A 19,673-nucleotide genomic window follows, 5' to 3' on the forward strand; every position below is an offset into this window, starting at 1 on the left:
TGACGAATATATTTTATTTTTTCTTTACATCCACTGAGAGCATATGCACCAAAGACAAATTCCTTGTGTGTCCAATCACACTTGGCCAATAAAGAATTCTATTCTATTCTATTCTATTCTATTCTATTCTATTCTATTCTATTCTATTCTATTCTATTCTATTCTATTCTATTCTACTCTACTCTACTCTACTCTACTCTACTCTACTCTACTCTACTCTACTCTACTCGCTTCCTGGAAGAAGTGAGTGTTGAGAGATGGCTCAAAGGAATGAGAGGTGGTACTTAATAGGTTCTCAGGACTTTATTATATCCATATTAATAATGAGAAAGAAAACCGGCCCTCAAGATAACTTGAGAGTCTTTATCAAAATGCAGCAAAATTTCTGTGACGCCTTTTCCCCTTGGGAAGACTTAGATGGATTCTTCCACCTCATTTCTTCCTTGATTAGAGACGGTGACTTAAGATCCTCATGTTCCTAAAGACAGTTTTTTGTTTTGGTGTCTAAAGCACACACCTTCTAACTCGACTGGTTGTTCCCTTCCAGGTAATCGGACGGATGTGCAAGATAATCGACAAGACCTGTCTCTCTCCAACGGCTACATTAGAGCAGCACCTCATGTGGGATGACATTGCCATTCTAGCCCGTTACATGCTGATGCTGTCTTTTAACAACTCCCTCGATGTGGCCGCACATCTCCCCTACCTCTTCCACGTTGTTACTCTGTTGGTGGCCACCGGTCCTCTTTCTCTCAGAGCTTCCACCCACGGCCTGGTCATCAACATCATTCATTCTCTGTGCACTTGTTCACAACTTCACTTTAGTGGTAAGTCTTTCTTTAGATTTATTTTTAAACCTACAGTAAGATCCCTTTCCTTTTGTCTGATGTGACTCGAGGTAGATTTCAGTGGTCAGCACCAGCGGTGGGTTTCAGAAATGCTTACCACACGCTTGCTTCACGTGCTTGCGTGCCTTCCACGCATGTGCCCGTCCTTCTGCACATGCGCTTTGCTTGTATGTGTACCTGCCGTGCATGCGCCCAGCCTCAAAAACATGGCTAAATAGGATGTCTTTATGCCCTGGCCAGGGGCAGGGCAGGGCAGGGCAGGGCAGGGCGGGGCGGGCCCACCCGCATCGCCACTACCAGTTTGCCCAAACCAGTCCGAACAGGCTGAATACAAGCTCTGGTTATCCCCATATCTCTGTGGGAAGGTCCATTCCCAGAATCATTCCCCAATACTGGACCTTTGAGATTACTAATTTAAGTAACAAAAGGAATCTTGCTTTGAACAAGTAACTCAGCTTTCCTCAATTTGATGTCTTCTTCATGTATTACGAGCAGTGGTGAAATGTAAAATTTGTTACTACCGGTTCTGTGGGCATGGTTTTTGGGGGGCGGGGGTGTAATATGACTGGGTGGGCAGGGCCAACTTTTTTTTTTTTTTTACTTTTAAAACCATTCAGCTGAAGAGGTTGTAAAAAAAAATGCTTTTAAAAGCCTCTGACAATCCCAGCTGAGTTGCCTGATCGTCAGAGGCTTTTCTTTCTTTTAAAACCATTTTTTCTACAACCTCAAGAGGTTGTAAAAAAAATGCTTTTAAAAGCCTCTGACGATCCCAGCTGAGCCGCGCGATCATCAGAGGCTTTTTTTTTTACTTTTAAAAGCATTTTTTCAGCCGAAGAAGTGGTAGAAAAAATGCTTTTAAAAGTGAAAAAAAAAAGCCTCTGATGATCGCGTGGCTCAGCTGGGCATGTGGGGGGTTGGGGGGCGCAGGGATTTTTGCTACCGGTTCTCTGAACCACCCGCTGCTATCTCTCCGAACCACCCGCTGCCCAGTCCAAACTGGGAGCATTTCACTCCTGAAAAATTTGGGGCTCAGTTGTGGTCGTAAGTCAAGGACTACCTGGATTTAGTTCTATTTTATTTAAAAATGGGAATGATGCTAATATTATGAGGAAGGCTAGGATAACTTTTATGGTGTCACAAGCTGCTGGGGTGCATGGCTGTGTTCATTGGATAGGATGAATCCATACAGACCCTTCAAAGCTCAAAAAACACAAATACCTCAGTTTTGAATCCATACTAAGCTACCATCCCCTAGTGGTGGATTGTGGCAGTTTTTCAATAGGCAAATATTAATTTAGGCTATCCTGTGGCAAGAAATTTCAAGGGGATTATAATATAATAAAATCAAAAAGATAAAACATTCCTTTAAAAATTCAGATAATAATTAATTGTACTAATAGGAGAGAAAGTAGAGTAGAATAGAATAGAATAGAATAGAATAGAATAGAATAGAATAGAATAGAATAGAATAGAATTGAATTGAATTGAATTGAATTGAATTGAATTGAATTGAATTGAATTGAATTGAATTGAATTGAATTCTTTATTGGCCAAGTGTGATTGGACACACAAGGAATTTGTCTTGGTGCATACGCTCTCGGAGTACATAAAAGAAAAGATACATTCGCCAAGAATCATAAGGTACAACACTTAATGATAGTCATAGGGAAACAGTCAATATAAATCTTAAGGATACCAGCAACAAAGTCATACAGTCATAAGTGGGAGGAGATGGGTGATAGGAATAATGAGAAGTTTAATAGTAATGCAGACTTAGTAACTAGTTGACAGTGTTGAGAGAATTATTTATTTAGCAGAGTGATGGCGTTCGGGGAAAAACTGTTCTTGTGTTTGTTGTAAGTATGGTATGTAGCTCCGATTTGAAATTTATTTATTTATTTATTTCAATTTGTATACCGCCCTTCTCCTAGTGGACTCAGGGCGGTGAACAGCCAGAACTAAAACACATGCCAATACAAAATTTAAAATTGTTAAAAGAATTACATAACTGGCCCAATTTAAAACAATTCAATTAATACCCAATGACAATTTAAAACTAAAAAAATTAAAAAAGACTAAAAAAGGGGGAGGGGGTTCACACCAGCCCTGCTTGATGGAAAAGAAAAGTTTTCAGGGCACGGCGAAAGACCCGGAGATCCGATATCCTTCGTATCTCCGGGGGCAAATCGTTCCAGAGGGCAGGAGCTGCCACAATGAGGGATCCTTGGCGCTCTCTGAGTTTGGTTGTTTTCTTGCAGGCATTTCATTACCCAACTAGGTAACATCTTCAGTGCTAATGATGTTAGCTAGTTTGGTTAATGAAATGCCTGCAAGAAAACAACCAAACTCAGAGAGCGCCAAGGGCCCTTCAACATGAATAGTGAAAACAGCACTAGGGCCATAATGATCCTGAAGCTTAGACAATGTTAGTTCTATCCTCACTTTAGCCCTGCTTAAAATAAAGTGAAGACATCAAAAGAACCATGAATTAAACTGGGAGTGCTTATTAGCCACTGAGCCAGAAGGTATAACTTCTTACCCGTGAGAGGGGGATGTTACATGTCACAGATGTCTTTTTAAATTCATCAGTCATGATTTAAGATCCAGTGCCTCTAGTGATCTTGCCACAAATCATTTTCAACCAAGCTTTTATCATTTCAGTGTATGAAGAGAGCTATGGAATCCTTTGCCTCATATTTTCTGGTCATGCTAGCCTTCTTATAACTTACCCGCAATGTTTAAATATTCAAGTCTCATGTTTAGATGCAGGTGATATATATATTGTTCTTTTCCGTAAGTGACATTTTAATGAGATCTTTAAAGTCCCTGAACAAGCTCTATAAAGAGTACAGGATCGATCCAGGCTCAACTCTACAAATTAGCACTGTCAAGTACAATTTAGAGCCCGGCATGATTGTAAATTAGGAACACGTGTAACGTTCACAACATTTAAACATAGAATGGTAGACTAGGGCTTGTGCCTGTGGTGAAGTCACAATGCAGTGCCGCAGAGATCAGTAGTGGAGAAAATGTGAAGCAATTAATCAATTTTTAATCTCATTTTGTGGAAGGGCCATGTAAGTATTATTTAGCATAGGGAAAATATTACCATCACATTGAGATGCACAAGGACACCCTATGTCCCTTATGCAGCCTTTTGTTAACCTGCCATTTCACTGCTGAAGTCGGGTGATGAAATTATCAGGGAACTAGCAATAGCACTTAGACTTATATACTGCTTCATAGTTCTTTTACAGCCCTCTCTAAGCGGTTTACAGAGTCAGCCTATTGCCCCCAACAAACTGGGTCCTCATTTTACAGGCCTCAGAAGGATGGAAGGCTGAGTCAACCTTGAGCCTGGTGAGATTTGAACTGCCAAATTGTAGGCAGCCGGCAGTCAATTAACTGCCGGCTGCCTCTCATATTTTTTACTTCTGAGATTTGATGCCCAATTAATTACCTAATAATGGCAGAGTTTCTAGTGATTTTAATAAAATGCAGCCTCTGAAATTTCCCCACCCTTTAGAAGTTAAGTCTCTCAAAGAGCTAAACAGCATTTCTCGAGAAGTATGTAACATTTCCAAACTGGAGGTGGTGGACATATAATTAGAACATATAACGTAATTACGAAAGCAGTGCAAATAATTGCTTTCATAATAAAGGTGCAGTCCTCCTCAGAGTTGAAATAACGGAGTGCTTTTATCTCTTTAAAAATTCTGTGCTATAGGTTAAATATATGTACAGGTAGTCCTCGATTTACAACAGTTCATTTAGTTACCATTTGAAGTTAAAATGGCACTGGAAAAAAAAGACTTGTGACCATTTTTCACTCTTATGACCGTTGCAGCATCCCTCTGGTCACATGATCAAAATTCAGATTATTCAGAGTCAACCTTGAGCCTGGTGAGATTTGAACTGCCAAATTGTAGGCAGCTGGCAGTCAATTAGGTATGTTTAGCCTATTGAAGTGAAGGATTAGGGGGAGACATGATACCTTCAAAGCAGTGGTGAAATCCTCCAAGGTTTGCCACTGGTTTGCTGCCCGTGCATGTGCGGTGTGCCCCAAATGTGCACTGTGCACACGTATGCACAGTGTGTGCCTAATGTGCGCTGTGCGTGAAAAAAGGCTTAAGGTAAGTAGAACAGCATGGGGGGGAGAACAGCTGTGCTGCACGATTTAGGATATAAATCGTGCAGCACAGCTGATCATCAGAAATACCAGAGCATTTTTTAAACTACTGGTTCACCCAAACTGGTAGCTTTTTTAACTACCGGTTTGCCTGAACTGGTAGCTTTTTTAACTACCGGTTTGCCTGAACTGGTAGCTTTTTTTACTACCGGTTCGCCCAAACTGGTAGTTTTTATTACTACCAGTTCGTTCGAACTGGTGCGAACCGGTAGCATTTCACTCCTGCTTCAAAGGCTGTCCCAGGGAAGAGGGTGTCGATTTATCCTCCAAAGCAGAGGGGTCTCTAGCCTTGGCAACTTTAAGACTTGTGGACTTCAACTCAGCAAAGATGGCTGAGGAACTCTGGGAGTTGAAGTCCACAAGTCTTAAAGTTGCCAAGGCTGGAGACTCCTGCTCCAAAGGGAGAATCCAATCTGGAAATAAGGAGGAATTTCCTGACAACGAGAACAATTAATCAGTGGAACAGCTTGTCTCAGAGTTGTGGGTGCTCCATCACTGGAGGATTTCAACAAAAGATTGGATAGCCATTTGTTTGGGATGGTAAAAGGACTCCTTGCCAGTTTCTGGCAAAAAAAAAAAAAAGCAACCCTCATTGGGTATAATTGGTTCACTTAACAACCATTGCATTTGCTTAATGACCTGAAAATAACGTGATAGAATTGAGGGACCAGCCATGTGGTGACCTGCTTAATGACCATCACGATTTAGGACTGTATTTGCAGGCTCAATTACTGTCATAGAGAGATAGGGACATTTATTTTGTTTATTAAATAGATTTATATGGCTGTACAACTCACACCGCAACTCCGGGAGGCCCGCCTTTTCCATGCCAACGAATGGGATGGGGTCATCCAGAACCAAATGGAACCGTATACCAAACCAAAGATTGGCACATTTATAGACAGCGTATTAAGTGAACCCAGCAAACACAGAAAATTAGATTAGAAATAAATATCCAGTAAACTATGATTAATCATTAACGTGTCATGTGAACACAGCTATTGAATGTAAAAAAGCAGGAAGAGAATAGGGTGTAGGCGGATGGCAGTCAGTCTTCAGTGTAACAGGATCTATGACAAGCCTCTGTGACTCTTCGACAAGGTTGCTTAGCTTTCCTTGCCTCTCAGTCCTACCATTTTATCTCTGTTGAAGGAAATTTCATTTTGAAGGACGAAATAAAATAATAACTTTTTTAAAAAAAATTTGATTTATATGCCGCCCTTCTCCGGAGACTCAGGGCAGCTTACAGTGTGCTAAGCAATAGCCTTCATCCTTTTGTATATTTATACAAAGTCAGCTTATTGCCCCCACAAACTGGGTCCTCAATTTATCTTGCCCCATCTCCCAGAAAGTTTTTATGATACGTTTCCTAAACAGGTAGCCAGCATAGCTGGGGTATTTTTTTTGCTAACCTCTCATATTTTTTATTTCTGAGATTTGATGCCCAATTAATTACCTAATAATGGCAGAGTTTCTAGTGATTTTAATAAAGTGCAGCCTCCGAAATTTCCCCACCCTTTAGAAGTTAAGTCTCTCAAAGAGCTAGACAGCATTTCTTGAGACGTATGTAACATTTCCAAACAGGAGATGGTGGAAATATAATTAGAACATATAACGTAATTACGAAAGCAGTGCAAATAATTGCTTTCATAATAAAGATGCAGTCCTCCTCAGAGTTGAAATAACGGAGTGCTTTTATCTCTTTAAAAATTCTGTGCTATAGGTTAAATATATATACAGGTAGTCCTCGATTTACAACAGTTCATTTAGTTACCATTCGAAGTTAAAATGGCACTGGAAAAAAAAGACTTGTGACCATTTTTCACTCTTATGACCGTTGCAGCATCCCTCTGGTCACATGATCAAAATTCAGATTATTTATTAATTCAATTTGTATGCCGCCCCTCTCCGAAGATTCAGGGTGGATGCTTGACAACTGACTCATATTTATGATGGTTGCAGTGTCCCGGAGTCATGTGATCGCATTTTGTGACCTTCTGACCAGCAAAGTCGGTGGGGAAACCAGGTTCACTTAACAACCGTGTTACTAACTTATCAAATGCAATGATTCACTTAGCAACTGTGGCAAGAAAGGTTGTAAAATGGGGGAAAATTCACTTAACAAATATCTCGCTTAACAACAGAAATTCTGGGCTCCATTGTGATTGTAAATCAGGTATTACCTGTATGTTCTTCTTGAGAAGTACCATATTTTTTGCACTATAGGACACACTTTTTCCTCCTCAAAAAGTGGGTGGAAATGTCTGTGCGTCTTACAGAGCAAATATTGTGGCGGAGGGAGGGGAGTTGGTGCGGTGGAGTTTGCTGCTACTGCCATTCACTGCCACCAGGGAACACTGGAGCTTTCACTGCCAAGCAGCTGATCGGCGGTTGGATCAGCCTCCGGAATACTGCTGATCAGCTGTTCTAGGCGGCGGAAATTGCCACTGCCAATTGCCATTGCCAAATGGCGGCGATAGGCGGCGGCAAATGGCAGTGGCAGTGATAGGTGGCAGCAATCCCTGCCGCCTAGAACAGCTGATCGGCGGTATTCCAGGAAACCAATCCAACCACCAATCAGCTGTTCAATAGCAAAGGGTCCAGTGTTCCCTGGCGGCGACAGCAGCTCAGCTCAGTTAACCGGTGGTGGGCGCAATGGAGTGGAGCCCTGACAAGCCACGTGCTGCGGCTGCGATAACGTTCTGAAGCTGACCAGGCTGTTTGCTGCAAGAACACTAGCCAGATGAATACCGGATGGATGCTGGAAGGCAGAGGCAGATTTTTTTTTTCTTGTTTTACTCCTCTAAAGCTAATATACGTCTTATGGTCCGGTGCGTCTTATAGTGCGAAAAATACAGTATGTAACATTTCCAAACAGCAGGTTTCCCCATTGCTTTGAGAAAGGCCCCTCAACAACAACAAAATAAGGAAGGTCATCAAGGGTGGGATTCAGCTGCATCCTAAAAAACATGAAAAAGGTCTGGTTTTCAGCTTGAACATGGAACCAAGACAGCATTGGTTGCGCGAGGTGAGAATCTTTGTTAGGATCTAGAGTAGAACACACATCCTCCTCCTTCGGGAGCATCTCCTTGGCCTTCGGAATTACTGATTACCTACAAGAATTGGGGGCTGTAGTGCTTATAGTGCAGTGATGGCGAACCTTTTCGGGACCGAGTGCCCAAACCGGAACACGCATGTATGTGCGTGCGCCAGAGTACTGGTAACTTGAAGACCAGCTGGCTGGTGCGTACATGGCTGTTTTTTGGCTGTTTTGTAGGCTGTTTCCCAGCCATTTTGGGGGCCATTTTCAGGCCATTTTCCGGGCTGTTTTTGGCCTGTTTTTTGGAGCCAAAAATGGCCCAGAAAACGGCCTGGTTTTTGGTCGTTTTCAGGCTGTTTTCCATCACCCGCAAAGACCACCTATCCAGCGCGCATGTGCATGACGGAAACCAGAAGAGCAGCTGGCGACAGTGTGCGTGTCCACAGGACTCTGCATGCCACCTCTGGCATGCGTGCCATAGGTTCGCCACCACGGTTATAGTGTGTTCTGTACCTTCCTCGGTGGATAACTACAGTTTTGGAAGGAGGATACCGATCAAACCAGTAATGGCTCTCATGTGGAGCCCACAGAGGTCCTCTTTTCTCCACTGCTAGAGCTCCTCCAGAAGTTGGGGGAGAGGCATCTTCAATGTGCTGATGATACTCAGCATTATATATGATGTTCAGCATTATATTATACATTGTGTGCAGTATCCCTGTTCACCCAAGGAGCTAGATATTTGACATAACAAAAAGAGGCATTCATCTCTTTACAACCAGTGAGTTTTGCTTCACCACAGCTCTGCCACCGATGGTACCAAATGTGGTCATGCAAACTTTGCAATTTGCTTGTGCATCGTGGGTTTACATGTCTGGATGATGGAGTGGCTGGTGGGTAACTCCCAAGGCCCACAGAACAATGTCTGTATATAGAGTCTAAGAACATTGGGTTAACTTTCATGAATAGACATTACTATAAGCTAGTTCCCAGAAGTTTGTGTTAGCATTTCAGTTTTCTTTTTTTATTAGTTTATGATATAAAATACAAAAATGCAAAAGCAAATAGTAGGGGGGGGAAAGGGGAAGGGAGAAATGTAGAAAAGAAAAGAAAAAAGAAAAAAAGGCATTGACTTCCAATTCCCTTTGGGTGCAGTAGAATGAGACAGTAACATCAAACCTCAACTTTTTACTTTTACCTAATAGTATAAACTAGCCATTTCTACAACAAATCTACCTAATCAGTAAAGCCCAAAATCAAAGTTTCATTCCCCTCCCCCACCTCGAGCACAAAGTCCAGAACCGGTTTCCAAGTAGAAACAAACGTACTTGTGTTTTTTTCCTTTGATCAAAGCAATTTGGCCATCTCTGCTAACTCCATCCACTTTTGCAGCCGTTCATCCATTGTAGAGTTTGAAGCATTTCAATTTTCAAAGATGGAACAGAAATCAAAGTCTTTGTTCCTTTTTTTTTTTCCCAACAGAGGAAACGAAGCAGGTTTTGAGGCTGAGTTTAACGGAGTTCTCGCTTCCCAAATTCTACTTGCTGTTTGGAATTAGCAAAGTGAAATCGGCAGCAGTCATTGCATTCCGATCCAGCTATCGGGACCGGTCATTCTCTCCTGGGTCCTATGAGAGAGAAACATTCGCATTGACATCTCTGGAAACAGTCACAGAAGCATTGCTGGAAATTATGGAGGTATGGCAAGGACATCACGATACGAGTGTACCAGCATGAGTAAAATATTAGGGTTGCAAAAAATATGTAATTTGTAAATAATTCAAGTAGCCCTTTAGAACATCGGTTATGGCAAGGGCATATTTTACACACAACACAGATCAGAGTTAAGATTGCATTGACATGTTTTAAGATGGGTTTTTTCCCCCCATGTATAATGTTTTTATGATAGGAAATAAAAAAAGAAAATATTAAATTAATCTGATTGAGAACTTGCGCTAGCTCACAATCTAGTCCATGTATACAGCAGAATTAAGTGGTGGAATGGATTTTACACATCAGGAAAGGGATCATATTTTTAAGGTTTTAAGCAAATTCCTTGCAAAAGTAAAATAAATATACATAAAGAAAAAGGATTTAGCCCAGACTGTTTCCTGATACATATGCCGAATGTATAAACGTGGATTAGGGTATTGTTTTCATGTGGTAGAGCGTTCAAAAATCAGCCTTTCCCACACTAACGCCGTGTAGTCTGTTTTCCTATCTTAAAATTCAACTGTCATTTCCTCTTGCTGAAATAGATGTCTATTATGTATGCATGTCTAAGTAAAAGTGTGCGTGGGTCTGTGTGTATGTGTATGAAAAAGAGAAAGAGAGGTGGGGGTAGAAACTGTAAATTATTTTCTGTCTCTGGGGGTCTAAGAATAGACACTTAACTAGTAGTATGGACTACAGTATGGACTACAGCCACACTCACCGGTTACGTACAGGTAGTCCTTAATTTAGGAGAACAATTGAGGGGTCCTTGGTGCTCTCTGACAACACAATTCAGCAATTAGGTCATAAGTCATTGCAGTCATTAAGTGAGATGCTCAGGTGATCATCTCACTCAACAACTGCAATCCCAGCTCTCCCCATTGCAGTCATTCAGCGACTACTTGGATTGTTAAGTGGATGGAGCAAAATATCTGCCTGCAGACGTGGGTCAAGCAGTTCCCCTCCATGTGCAGAAGGGAACTGCAGTGCTGGACTGATCTTCATGATCCAGGTTTCTCTTCTCCAGCCTAACGCTGAAGTTCCCCTCCCTTCCATGGCAGAAAGGAACTCTGACTCAAAGTCCATGCAGAATTTTGGCATGGAACATTTGCACCATTGGGTGTTTGTGCCGGCCCCTAATAGCAAGAGGCAATTCTCTCATTTCTGGGGACTGGCTGTAAAGACTCCATGTTGCAGACGTTTCGTTTAGAAATATTTCAGGAGGGACTTTTTCACCCAGTCTCCTTGGGGAAGGCGGCACAATGGCTAAGCAGTTAAGATGCTGGGTTTATTGGCTGGAAAGCTGACAGCCCGCATTAGACACTTGAGTATCATGCCACAGGATGAGCTCCTGTCCTCACCCTAGCTCCTGCCCACCTAGCAATTTGAAAGCATGCAAATGCGAGTAGATAAATAAGTACCACTTTGGTGGGAATGTAGCAGTGCTCTGCAACATCATGCTGGCCACGTGACCATGGAAACATCTTTAGACAGTGCTGTCTCAATGGCCCTCGAAACGGGGATGAGCACTACCCCCTATAGCAGTGATGGCTAACCCTTTTGCCATCGTGTGCCAAAAGCGGGGGGAGCACGGTGTGTGTGTGTCACACACCCATAATTCTATGTGCCCCGCCCCTGTGCGTGCACACACACGCGCGCCCCGCACTCCCCCCGCTTTTGGCAAACGATGGCACGGTGGGCCTGGTAGGCCTGGTTTTTGCTCTCCCCAGGCTCCAGAGCCTCTCTAGGAGCCTGGGGAAGGCGGAAACGGCCTTCCCCATCCCCCAGAGGCCCTCCAGAAGCCAAAAACGGCCCATTTGCAAACTTCTGGAAGTTGGCAACTGAGTTGTTTCTGGCCTCCGGAGGGCCTCCGCAGGGAGGGGGGGGCATTTTCTGGGGAAGCCAGCAGGGAAAGTGGCACGTGTGAGATCACACATGATCAAAAGGCACTCGGCAACCCACCGTAAGTGCAGGCGGGTTGCCCAGTGCCCAAATCGCAATCACGTGACCGGTGGGGGGTGGGGGGGTGCTGTAACAGTTGTAACTTTGGGCGCAGGTCATAAGTCCCTCTGACGCAGTTATAATTTTGAACAGTCTCTGAATGAATGGGCATTAAGTGAGGACTGTTTGAATTGTTTAAGGCTGCCAGCAGAAAAAATAAATAAAGAGAAGATGGGTGTTATTTTTCAGTTCCTGGAGTGTGTGAATACAAAACCACAATTGTCCCTGTCCCAGAAATGCTCACTTTCGGTTGAGTAAATGCTTTAATACGACATAATCAGAACATCTGACCTTTTGATTTTCCTGCAGGCGTGCATGAGAGATATCCCAACCTGCAAATGGCTTGACCAGTGGACAGAACTAGCTCAGAAGTAGGTTATGTTGCCCTAAACCACAAACTCTGCCTGGGTTACTTTATTACTTCCACTTTATGTTTGAGGCACTTTCATTGGTGTTTTTATTCCGGCAGGCTTTTAATTACTGGCTTTCTTCCTTGACAGGTTTGCATTCCAGTATAATCCCTCCCTCCAGCCAAGAGCCCTTGTGGTCTTCGGTTGCATTAGCAAACGGGTGTCACATGGACAGATAAAACAAATCATCCGGATTCTGAGCAAGGTGTGTCTTTCGGTTTTGTTCTTTCCGTAACTTACTTTCTTTTCTTCCTCCTGCATTTGCATACAGGTAGCCCTTGATTTATGATCACCGTCGGGACCAGAATTTCCAATATTACGCAAGACAGTTCACGCCCAATTTTATGAGGGTTTGTGGAGGTTTTTTTTGCCATGGTTAAACAGATCATTGTAGTTGTTAAGTGAATCGTGTGGTTGTTAAATGAATCCAGCTTCCCCCAGTGACTTTGCTTGGCAAATGCTGGATTAGAAGGTCCCAAATGGTGGTCACGTGACCTCAATATGCTGCAACCGTCGTAAATACATGCCGGTTACCAAATTTTGATTACATGACTGGGGGATGTGACAACAGTCATAAGTGCAAGGACTGATTGTAATTGATTTTTTTTCAGTGCCATTATAACTTTGACTGATCGCTAAACGAATGCTTTTAAGTTGAGGACCAATTGTACTGAATTTTACACTGAGTGGAACAGGTGTTCCCCCCCCCCCAATTCTGTTGAGAACCAGAAATTTTAGTAGGCTGTATTGTAGAAAATTAAATGGAATGGCACCATTTAAAGTCTGGTTTTTATAATAATGCAAGACTATACTGGACCAAAAGCCTCTCTCCTATCCCTGAAACCCAGCTCCAGTCCTCCAGGCAATGTCAGTGCAGTATTATAAATGCATCAGGATGAAGTCAAAGCAAACTTTTAGGGGCATGCAGTTTTAGGGAGTGTTCCCAGTGGTGGGATTCAGCTGATTTGGGCGAACTGGTAGTTAAATTGCTGACTGGCCCCTCCCTGCCCTGCCCCTTCCAGGAGTCCCCACGCACCCCATTTTGGCTCCGAGGTAAGTGCAGGGAAACCTACTAGGCCCAAAACAGAGCATGGGCAGCACTCGGCCTCCTTCATCCCCTGGGAGCAAAAACAGGCCACTGGGCGAGGGACGCATTTATCCTCCCGTGGCCTGTTTTCGCTACCAGGAGGCTGCAGGCAGGCCTACTAGGCCCAAAACGGGGCACAGGGGGCAGTGCGTGTCCCTCCCAGTGGCCTGTTTTTGCTCCCAGGGGATGAAGGAGGCCGAGTGCTGTCTGTCACACCCCCTGGGCACGGCCACCATGGCCATGCCCATCCAGCCGGTCATTAGGGCAGAGAACCGGTTGTTAAATTATTTGAATCTCACCACTGAGTGTTCCTCACAGTCACCTTAGCCTTTTGCTACTCAAATAATAAAGGGCCAGTGAGAAAGGTTAAGGAATGATCAAGTCTATAATAGAGAAGGCTGGTCTCCTGCAACTCTGCCTTTTCCTCAGATCATTGAGGCTGCCTCTTGTACAGGTAATCCTCAACTCCCAACAGTTCATTTAATGACTATTCGAAGGTACGATGACACTGAAAAAAACCCTTCTGACCATTTTTCATACTTAACAACCGTTCAGGGTCTCCATGGTCACATGATCAAAATTTGGACGCTTGGCAGCTGACTCGTATTGATGACAGTTGCAGTGTCCCAGGGTCACGTGATGACCTTCTGTGACCTTCTGACCACTAAAGTCAATGGGGAAGGCAGATTCGCTCAACAACCGTGTTACTAACTTAACAACAGCAGTGATTCACTTAACAACAATGGCAGGAAAGGTCGTAAAATGGGGCAAAACTCACTTAACAGATATCTCACTGAGCAACAAACATGGGGCTCTATTGTGGTCATAAATTGAGGACTATCTGTATAGCATCCCACGAAACTGTTTGGGGCCCCACAAATGTAAATTGTGTAATCAGATCAACTCACAGTTGGAAGTAAAACCTAATGAACTTTTAATAAATATCCAGTGCTGGTCATCTTCGACACCATGTACTAAATCTCATTTCATACATTCACCTGCACACCCAGAGAGACCACTAGATACTAAAATATTAAATCTTTCCCTCATTTTATGCAGAGAGAGGGAGAGATTGTTTTTTTCCAATTGTGTTTTATTTCAGGGGTCTCCAACCTTGGCAACTTTAAGCCTCGGTGGACTTCAACTCCCAGAATTGAAAGTTGCCAAGGCTTAAAGTTGCCAAGGTTGGAGACCCCTGTTTTATTTGGTTCCACTCGTAATGCTTTTTCATTCCTTGAGCTTAATGCTTCATCTGTACACAAGTGGGAATGTGCTAGCCAGGAATAGATTGGTAGAACAGATAAACTAAAAAAAGAGGATGAAGGTTTCTCATCATGGGATTGGAGCTTTTGGTTAACTAGGAAGAAATGTGTCATGGAGAAGAATCAAGGCAGAAGTGAAGTGCAAAGCAATTTTTTTTTTCAATCAGCATAGAAGGAGATAAAAATAGAGGCTAGAGAACGTAGAAGGCAAAGTGAAACTTCTGTAGTCTTAATGGCTCCAGTTCCAGGAAAAGCAAGGCAAAAACAAAAACACTCCTTTTATCAGAGGCATCGGTGATTGACTGAGGCACGAGGAAACTAAGACCATAATGTGAAAGGAGAACCCACATCTGCAGGGATTAAAAATCAGTGTAAACAAGCTGATATTACTTTGATTTTTTTTTTTTTTTAACCAATGACAGGGTCTGGAGAGCTGCTTGAAAGGGCCGGACAACTACAACAGCCAAGTTCTGATAGAGGCCACCGTCATAGCCCTGACTAAGCTCCAGCCACTCCTCAATAAGGTAAACTGGTAGGGTCCCCAGCAGCTCGTTCTGTGTGGCCCTGTGGCAGAGGTGGGCTTCACATAATTTAACAACCGGTTTGCCCCAGCACCGAAAATGTGAGCGCGCCCTAAACACAGGACGGCATAGCACCAGGACGGCTGGGTCACAACTACTGATTCACCCAAACCGGTCCGAACCAGCTGAATCCCACCCCTGCGCCTGTGGGCAGAAAAAGAGGGTGACTCCATTGTTCGGGATAAATGTTAGAATGATCCAAGTGAGGGGATGTTTGGAAGCCGTATTTTTAACCTGTTCCTTATTGCTCACTAGCAAATCTTGAAAATCTTAACCAATGATTTATTAGATTACTAGAGATCCTGAAGGATTAGAGGTATCCCTTTGCTGGGTCTGTCCGTTCCCCCCCACCATTCCCTTCAGTCTCTTCATCACTTCCTGATTCTCGGCAATTCAGTCCAAACCACAGTTTCCAGTTCTGTTTATAGAGTCTTTGCCTTCATTGACTTGCGATTGATTTGGCCACATTCAGAGAAGAAGAAGTGGGAGGAGAAGAAGGAAGGTTTATTCCAAGGAAGTTTTGTTTTCTAAAAGGCAACTGGACTTTCTTTCTTTCTTTTATTCTTTCTTTTATTAATCATATTTCTATGCCGCCCACTCTCCGAGGACTCTGGGCGGCTTACAACAATCGACAGTATACTAAATAGCATATTGTCCCCAACAATATGGGTCCTCATTTTACCACCTCGGAAGGATGGAAGGCTGAGTCAACCTTGAGCCGGTGAGATTTGATCTGCTGATCTGCTGAACTAGCAGTCAGCTGAAGTAGCTGCAGTACAGCACTCTAACCACTGCGCCACCTCGGCTCTTCTTGGTTTCTTGGATGAGAAGCGCAATGTTTTCAGAGAAAAAGTCAAGGAAGTCCAGTTGCCTTTTGGAAAAAAGGATCTTTGGAACAATGCCTTCACATGTCAGTGAAGGCAAAGCACTCTTGACCAGGATGATTGAGAATCTCCATGGACATGAAGTTACAACTACCCTACACAAAAGAGTGGGAGGCAGAGTGTAGGGTGGTTCCTCTCTTAAGGAATCCTATCTAGTGAGACCAAGAAGTAGGGCCTTCTCCCTGGCGGCTCCCTCCCTTGAAATTCTTGGAACATCATCCCTGTGAAGATAAGACCACCTTGACATTCTTTCAAGGGCCTTGAAGACATGGTTCTGCCAGCAGGCTTGGGGACCCCAGGGTGATACGGAGCCTCTCAGGTGGTTGGTTTGATGGTTGTCACACGGGGGTTTACTGGGTTTTGTATTTGAGGTCTTCTGGAGTCACCGTGAGTGAGTTGGGTAGCCATGTCAATTTTCCTAAAAAAAAATATGCCTGACGCAGCTTCATGGGCAATATGAAGGGGCAACCTGCTCATATAGTCATCTGCCCAAAGTTGTTGTTTTCATAGAACCTGTGGTACAGATCTTAGTCTTTCTCTCTAAGTATGTCTGTACATTGTTAGCATGGCCTAAATCTCAACAGTTTATTTTGGCTGTGGGTATAAATTTGGAAGGCTGTTTATGGAAACACCAACCCAAAGAATGAGAGAATGATAGCAGCAGCTACCAGTCATCAGTTGAAGTCCCTGTAGAATAAAACTGTCAAGCCACCTCATGATCATCCCATCCAGACTGGGTCAAGTGTCCATGTCCAGCCTACCTTGTTTTTTACCCATGGTTCCTTGGAGTCTGGAGATTGTGTGGGTGCCAGATGCATCCAGTTTTCTGGACACAAGAAATATGTGACTTTTTGTTTAGTATCTTTCCCAGCGGAACAAATGTGCTGTGGGGTCCTTGGAGCTCTCTGAGCTTGGTGGTTTTCTTCCAGACGTTTCATTACCACGTCACTAATGATGTTACTTAGTGTGGCAACGAAACGTCTGCAAGAAAACCACCAAGCTCAGGGAGCACCAAGGGACCCCACAGTTCAACCCTAAGTTACAAATATTCCCCTCTATCAAAATGATGTGCTCCAGTTCTGTCATTTTATTCCCCTCTTTCTGTTTAGGACTCCCCTATGCACAAGGTACTGTTTTGGGTGGCTATGGCAGTTCTACAGCTGGACGAGGTCAATCTGTATTCCGCAGGCACGGCTTTACTTGAGCAGAACCTACACACTCTGGACAACCTCCGGGTGTTTAATGACAAAGTAAGCAAACCATTTCCCAGAACACACAAAGAACAAAAGAAAGCATGAATGTTCTCTTAATGTGGTTGTAATATGCGTCATCTTTTCACCAATGGTGAATCAGTTTTGAAAAAATGTGAGCTTCTTCCTTGTTGAAAAGTAGCTTGAGTTTTGAGACTGTAATGTTGTTTGAGTTTCAAGAAATGAGATTTTAATTTTACGGCGCCCAGGGTTATTTTTAATATCCCAGCAGTATTACAAGCGCTGTCATAAGATTAGGTGATGCATGCTAAAATTGACCAGTAGAGCTGCAGACTAAAATAGAACATGGAAGACAAAAGCACAGACAAATAGATCTTGGACGCACCCACCTTATGCTGTTTTTTTCCCCCAGAGGTATTTTTAGACTGCTTCAAATCAGAACTTGTGTTCTTTGTTTGCTTTTGATTTCTTGTGAGATGTAATTCCAACCACCTTAGCTCACTTTTTATGTACTACCAAGGCTAACGTGTCTTGCTCAACAAGCAACAGTTTATCCCAAAGTGCTTTTTCAAGAGGCAACTATACTTTCTTGTTTTTCTTTGAAGATGTTTTGCTTCTCATCCAAGAAGCTTCTTCAGCTCTGACTGGATGGTGGGGAATGGAAGGATTTATACTCCTTGCAGACAACTGGTCATTTGCATTTTTTTAGAGAGCCATTGATCGCACTTGGAGGTTTATCTGTGTCCTCAGGGTCACCTGAGTAGTGCAAATGGGTGTGGAGCCTTCTTGGAACTGCTGAAAGGGCTGTGTTGTAGACTGGAGATAGATGATGTTGTATGTATCCCTACCCCTGTGTTGAGAAAGTGCTGTTAATTTTGACATAGATGACCTCTTTGACCTCTCTTTCAAACCACTGGTCCAAAATGTGGACTTTGCTGTTTTCAAAAGAGTGGCTTTTTTCTTTTAAATGCAGATGGACTGTTGAATCTTCTCCTGATGGGTTTGTTCTCCTACGTTTTGCCATGCATTTGTGAAGTGGTTGTTTTGTTTCCCCAATGCACAGATTTGCACATGTCTCACTGCATTGTACTACTACATATATAACGTTGTTCAGTTTGTGTCTTGGGGTGGACAAGCTTCTGCCTTAGTGTATTCTTGGTTTGAAAGTGTACATGTATGTTATGTTAGTTGAAAATCCTCCTGAACTGTTCACATATTCTTGCAACAAATGGAATGTGTTCATTTTCATCTTCCATCTTCAAAGAAAAACCAGAAAGTCCAGTTGCCTCTTGAAAAAGCATCTTTGGGACAACCATGATCTGCATGACTGTGAATCTCCATAGACACAAAGCCACACTTTAAGAAAATTTTGGTCTTATCTGTGAATCCAGCCAAAGACTGTTCAAAAGTTCTTGTTATGTTTTTTTAAACCCTGGTTTATAAAATAAAACATAGTGGATATGTTCACACAATCTTTTCCAGGAACCACCAAGAACACTCCCACCAATATTGGTTGGGTAATGAAGTGTCTGCAAGAAAACAACCAAGCTTAGAGAGCACCAAGTACTCCTCCATTCACACTTCACAGCCCAGGGGTGCTGCTGAAAAAGGAAACCCTACTTACCGTACTTTTCAGAGTATAAGACGCACTTCCCCTCCCAACTAAAAGAGGGTAGAAATGTTGGTGTGTCTTATACACCGAATACAGCCATTTTTGGCCTCTCGAAACCACGCCCTGCGCGTCCCATTTTTGCGAAAAACAGGCCCATTTTTGGCCTCCCAACCCCTCCCAATACGTCACGTTGTTGTCCTCCCCAGCCCCCAGAAACACTCTGCAAGCCTCCCAAACCCTCTGTAGCCCCCGTTTTTGTGAAAAACAGGCCTGTTTTTTGCAAAAATGGGACACGCAGAGTGTTTGGGAGGCCTGCAGAGTGTTCCTAGGGGCTGGGGAGGGCAAAATTGTTTTTTTTTTCTTGTTTACCTCTTCAAAATCTTGGTGCGTCTTATACTCCAGTGCGTCTTATAATGTTTTTAATTTTTTTAATTTTTCAATGTCTTTTTATAATGATTTTTTAAATGTATTGTGAGCCGCCCTGAGTCTTCGGAGAGGGGCGGCATATAAATTTAATTAATTAAATTAAATTAAATTAAATTATAGTCTGAAAAATATGGCAATTACTTGTGTTTTTTGAATCCCAAACTGTTATTTGCAATCCTTGTTTATTCCGGATACAATGTGGATTCCACAGGAAGAGAACCTAAATAGGTCAGAGCTGAACTGTGGAATCCTTGGTTCTCTCTGTGCTTGGTGTCCGCTGATGATGTTACTTAGTTGAGTAATGAAATACCTGTACGCAAACAACCAAGCTCAGAGAACACCAAGATCTCCACAGTTCAGACCTGCGCTACAAATATTTTCTTCTTATGAGTTACTTGATGAGTGACCTACCT

At 43.0% G+C, this 19,673-nt stretch overlaps 1 protein-coding gene across 6 annotated transcripts in view; it reads left to right on the plus strand.

Annotated features, from left to right (window-relative positions):
- NF1 (neurofibromin 1) overlaps nucleotides 1-19,673 on the plus strand; it is a 233,596-nt gene that overhangs the window by 188,736 nt on the left and 25,187 nt on the right. For all 6 annotated transcript variants that reach the window (XM_060693204.2, XM_060693205.2, XM_060693206.2 and 3 more), the window contains 6 exons: nucleotides 548-827; nucleotides 9,557-9,771; nucleotides 12,097-12,158; nucleotides 12,288-12,402; nucleotides 14,969-15,070; nucleotides 17,121-17,261. In XM_060693204.2, coding sequence (XP_060549187.2) covers nucleotides 548-827; nucleotides 9,557-9,771; nucleotides 12,097-12,158; nucleotides 12,288-12,402; nucleotides 14,969-15,070; nucleotides 17,121-17,261 — 915 coding nt within the window. The remainder of the gene's footprint in view (nucleotides 1-547; nucleotides 828-9,556; nucleotides 9,772-12,096; nucleotides 12,159-12,287; nucleotides 12,403-14,968; nucleotides 15,071-17,120; nucleotides 17,262-19,673) is intronic.

This window comes from Pantherophis guttatus, chromosome 1 (genome assembly GCF_059756535.1).
Source record: "Pantherophis guttatus breed Tessera chromosome 1, ASM5975653v1, whole genome shotgun sequence".
NCBI classification, from domain to species: Eukaryota; Metazoa; Chordata; class Lepidosauria; order Squamata; family Colubridae; genus Pantherophis; species Pantherophis guttatus.